The 5223-nt window shown below is 56.2% G+C and overlaps 1 protein-coding gene across 2 annotated transcripts in view; it reads left to right on the top strand.

Annotated features, from left to right (window-relative positions):
- PLXNA2 (plexin A2) overlaps nt 1–5223 on the top strand; it is a 146630-nt gene that overhangs the window by 78810 nt on the left and 62597 nt on the right. For both annotated transcript variants that reach the window (XM_015650707.1, XM_015650708.3), the window contains exon 5: nt 4830–4930. In XM_015650707.1, the coding sequence (XP_015506193.1) occupies nt 4830–4930 (101 nt within the window). The remainder of the gene's footprint in view (nt 1–4829; nt 4931–5223) is intronic.

Here is a 5223-nt window from a genome sequence, read left to right as displayed (position 1 = left end):
GAATTTAATCCAGCTCCTGTGGTTGTACCTCATTATTTAACCCATGAATTTTGCCGTTTGCCGCTCCAGAAGCTCCTGTGAGCACCACAGCCAGGCCTGCGCTCCAGGTTTTATTTCAGTGTGGAAGATGAAAGGATTGCTGCCTGATTTTGTGTGTGCACGAGGTTCCTCCAGCTCTGGAGGCAGTGGGCACACGGAGATGGAGGCTGTGCATCCCTGGCCCTGCAGCTCCCAGCTGCAGATGCTCCGGGAGAGGCAGCAGGCAGAGCTGGAGCGGTGGCTGTCACACAGAGCTGTGCCAGCCTGAGCCCCCACCCACAGCTGGGAGGGTGAGGGATGGGACACCTGTCCCTGTGCCACCTCCTGCAGCCCCGAGTGTCACTGTCACCTGCCAGGGGAAGAGCAGGAGCTGCCAGTGCCAGCAGAACGCCCCGTGAGCGGGCACGTGTGGAACACCAAGAGCCAGGTTTGAACTGGGCTGTGCTGCTCTGGGAGCCGGGCTGGGATCTCTGCCTGGCACTTTGTTATTCCAACAAACCCCGCTCAGATGTTCCATATTGATGTGATGATTAACTCGAGCCGTGGTAAACCACAGGAAAGCGTTTGTCTGCAGGAGCCTGTGTGCCAGAACACGAGGCTGCTCCCAGCCCTGCCGGGATGCTGGGCCGGATGGATGGAGGAAACTCTGGCTTGAGGACAATTTTCCTGCATGAGCAAGCCTCACTTCGGGATATTTGCTATTTTTTCAGTCCTTGCTCCCCAGAGGAGGCTGTCCTTGCTTTCATCACCTCCCTCAGGAGCCTGGCACGGCGCACGGAGGGTCGGAGGGAGCCAAGGAGATGGGAATGTTTGCAGAGGATCTGATCCCTCACTCGGAGAGTGATCCAGTCCCCCGTGCTCCAGCACAGCTTGTCCTCCTCAGATGTTAATGAGGTTCTTCCAGCAGCAAAGCCAAGCCCACTGCAAAGGTTGCCTGGATCAGAGTTGAAGGGGCTCTCTCCGCGTGCATCTGCAGTGCCGTAATTAAATAATCCCCTCGTAGCCATGGCAACGTTGTCTCCGTGTCCTCTCCCACTCGCTGCTTCTCTGCCAGAACTTCCAGGCGTTGATTTGGTTCTGACAGCCTGGCAGGGGCTCTGAGAGCCCTCCCTCCGGTGCTGGGGTGTGTGGGAGAGCAGAGCTGCTCCTGCAGAGCTGTCCCTCACCTTCTCCCGCCTGCTCTGTGCTTCCTGGGATGGATGTTGGAGCCAACCCCACCTTGGGAGCTCCACAGCATCCTGGGGGTGTCCCTCAGTTGTCTGTGGCTAAAACTGCCCCTTTCCCCTCTCCTCTGTCCTGGCTCTGCCCCATGGGTGCATTTCCCACATCCTCCTGGCCCTTCCACACTGGTTCCACAGCTGGGTGTGTCTGAGGCCTCCACAGGGCAGGAGCTGCAGCTTCCAGGGATTTCCAGGGATTTCCAGGGATTTCCACAGCCTGAGGCAGACCGTGCCCACGTGTCTTGCTCAGCAAAGCCAGAGCATTCCCATGGCTGCACACTGGGATTTTCCTGGGCAGAGGTGCCCAGCAGGATGTTCCACCTGCATGGAGCCACAGGAGGAGGAGGAGGAGCAGGATGAGGAGTCTGTCAAACTTTTTACAGCCCTCTGGGAAAGTCTGACTTTGTTTTTCCTGTCACCCTGACACATTAATGACTGCAGCTGAGGCGTCCTCCTTGCTCCTTCCCACACTTTTTCACGTCTCCTGCCCCAGCACAAAGCGGAGTTTTCTCATGAATAAAGGAAAGAATCAAATCTCATTGGAAAGTTCATCAACTTTGGGCTCCTGCTCAGTGAGTGATAGATGGCTTTAATTACACTGAACTAGTTGGCATCTCTACTCCACTCCCCAAAGTCATTAAAAATAGATTTTCTGTTTGAACTCCAGCCCCCTGAGGGGTTTGTGGGCAGCCTGCCGTGGCTGTGAGATGCTCCAGGGGCTGTCTCCAGCCAGGGGAGGTCACAGGCCTGGGCTGGTAGCACGCAAAAGCTGTGGAAACTTTGCTTTGGCTGTTTATTTTAGGTATTTATTTATTTGTTTGTTTATTTGATGGTTCAGAACTGGTTTCTTGCACTTATTTGCTCCATGGGCTGGTGGAGTTGGAATCCGTGTGCTTTGGAGAGTCTGTATTGATTTTTATTTTTTAAAAAATTTATTTTATTTTTTAATTTTGTTTTGCTGATGTTATGGGTCAGGCAGTCAGGGACAGTAATAATGAGGATTTATCATTTAATGGTTGAGCAGCAGGTTTGTTTTGCAGGGAGGGCAGGAGGAGAGGGCTGGGGGCAGCAGGGCTGTGCCCTCAGGAGATCCCCCAGCAGTGCTGGATTCTTGCCTTTTGTCCTTCCCACAGATGCTCCTCCAGAGACATTGTTCCAAACCTCTGTGTGGTTTTTAAAGAATTATCATGTGCAGAAGCCGCAGCTTCTGAGCAGAAAAAGAAACGAAGCGCTCAACATCAAATCATCTCTAATGAACTCTTATTCACATAATTCCAATCCTCCGTTATTTATAGAGCGCAGCGAGAGCATCCAGCTCCTCACAAACACGAAACAAGCCCTGAGCTGCATTTAAATCACGGATCCTGCCAAGCCTCCCTTTGTGGCTGCGATGGCAGCGCTGGGGGGTTTTGGGGCTGCTTTTAGGGGAGACCCAGTGACTCCCTGGGTGCATCCTGTGCTGGCTGGTGCCTCCCAGCGGGAATGCTGAGAGCCGTGGGATGCTTGTTTGCTTTGGAGAACACGTGTTTGATTCTGGTTCTGCGGCCGGGAGCGGCGTGGTGCCTGCAGCTCTGCCCTGCTCTGTTCTGCCCTGCTCTGTTCTGCCCTGCTCTGTTCTGCTCTGCTCTGTTCTGTTCTGTTCTGTCCTGCTCTGCCCTGCCCTGCTCTGCTCTGCCCTGCCCTGCTCTGTTCTGCTCTGCTCTGTTCTGTTCTGTTCTGTTCTGCTCTGCTCTGTTCTGCCCTGCTCTGTTCTGCTCTGCTCTGTTCTGTTCTGTTCTGTCCTGCTCTGCCCTGCCCTGCCCTGCTCTGCTCTGCCCATCCCATCCCTGCCCTGCTCTGCCCTGCTCTGCCCTGTCCTGCTCTGCCCTGCTCTGCCCTGCCCATCCCTGCCCTGTGCCCTGCCCTGTGCCCTTCTCTGCCCTGCCCTGCTCTGCCCTGCTCTGTCCTGCCCTGTGCCCTGCCCTGCCCTGCCCTGGGGGGAGCAGTGTCCTGCAGCCCTGGGGGGCTGCTCCAGCCACCAGTCCCCCACCCCACCTGTGAAGTGTTTTCTGTTCCTTAGAAGGGAGAGCTGAAGCAGTAAAACCACATCACCTGCGGCCACTCGAGGTGCAGACCCTGTGAGGGCACCCCAGCAATCAAACCCGAGCCCTTCATTTCCACCTCTGACCCCGAATTTCTCTTCTCCATTCCCGAAGCTCTTTCCACCCAGCACTGCCTGAAGGAATTCCCAGCTCTTCCCCATTCCCAGGGTCCCAAACCGAGCCCTCCACCCACCCCACGGGCTCCACCTCGGCCAGAAAACACCAACCCCGCGCTTCCCCGGGCGATTTCTGTTTCAGGAAAAGCTGTTGAGTGGGGCTGAGGAAACAAGAAGAATAGCAGCCCTATTGGTGTCCAACTCAGAGAGGAACTGGGTTCTCACTGTGTCAACAGCACTTGGCGTGACAGTGGCCGTTGTTTGGGGAGACACTGCTCCTTTCAGAGCCGGCTGCTGGGAGCCGGGTGCTGTTTTGACGGACAGAGCCAGAGCCATCCAACAGTTGTTTCAGTTCCCAGCCAGTTGCAGGCATCGCTGCTGGGGCCCGAGCCCTGCAGGGAGGCTGGGCCAGGATTATCTGCAGCTTTCGGTGGGAGAAATGGGAATAGAATCACAGAATCACAGGATGGCGCGGGCTGGAGGGGAGCTTAAAGATCATCTGGCACCTTCCACCGTCCTGGGCTGTTCCGAGCTCTGTCCAGCCTGGCTTTGAACACCTCCAGGGACAGGGAGTCCACAATCTCTTGAGCAACCTGTTCCAGTGCCTCCCAAGCCTACAGGAAGGAATTTCTTCTGTAATTCTCTCGAGGGACACTACAGGAGCTCGAGACAGGGGATGCAGACCCACCCTGCTGCTGGAGGCGGCAAAGTGGGGGTTGGAAAGGTTAAAGTGGTTAAAAAGGTTGAAAATGTCTTTGCTGGAGCCAAGCAGTGCCCTGTGGTGTGGTTTTAAAGCCTTTGGGGGTTTCAGTGCTGGTAAATAGATCAAGAGTGTGTGTCACACCCCGTGTGCTGTGAGAGGAGAGGGGTTTACAGCAGCACCTGGGGCTGCTCCCACCTGTGCTCCCCTCTGGGCATCCCTGCCTGGGAGGGGCAGGAGCCCCCCGTGGGTCAGCCCTGGGGCCCAAGTGGCTGCTGCTGAAGGGCTCAGAGTGGCCAGAGCAGTGAAACACCCACCCAGACTAAACAAGCTGCCAAAATCCCAGTGAATTATTCCCTGCAGCAGCTCCCCCGGGAGATGGATGAGGCAGCAAAGTGTAAATCAGGGAGAGGGCTCAGCTCCAGCCCCAGGGGGGGCTCTGGCCAGGGGGGCTGGAGGAGCTGGCGCCACCGTGGGAGCCCAGCTGGGGCTCTGCATGCCCAGGACTCACCCAAGGGATGGGCTGACCTCATGTCTCAGCCTCCAGTAATTCCTACTCTTGGATGTTGGAACAAATCCATTTCAGGCCGTGCTTTTGCTGTGGTGTTCCATGGCTGTGAGGGTGAAGCAGGAGCTGGGGGAGCAGCACTGAGTGTGTGTGGTTCCCTTGCAGGTGTCACGGGTGCCTGTGGAGTCCTGTGAGCAGTACACGACCTGCCAGGAGTGCCTGAGCTCGGGGGACCCCCACTGCGGCTGGTGCTCCCTCCACCACATGTAAGTCCAGCCTTGGCCGTGTCCAGGTGACAAAAGCATCTTTCAAAGGTTCCCAAACACAAAACAAATTAGGCTGAAGATCCTCAGATCCATTCTCCTCTCCTTTGGCCATTCCCTGGATCGCAGCTCGGGTGCCACTGGAGACCCCTGAGCTCCCGGGGAGAGGTGAAAGGTGAAGTGGGCACGGTGGAAAACCAGAATTTAAACTGGTGGGAACGGAGGCCTGGTGCTTTGCACACCCCTCATGGTGTTTTACACCCTCCTGTTCTGACTGCAAATCCCAAATTACAGAC

This window comes from Parus major, chromosome 26, assembly GCF_001522545.3.
Source record: "Parus major isolate Abel chromosome 26, Parus_major1.1, whole genome shotgun sequence".
NCBI classification, from domain to species: domain Eukaryota; kingdom Metazoa; phylum Chordata; class Aves; order Passeriformes; family Paridae; genus Parus; species Parus major.
The sequence above is the reverse complement of the archived record's forward strand: the minus strand, read 5'-3'. Positions and strand labels throughout refer to the sequence as shown.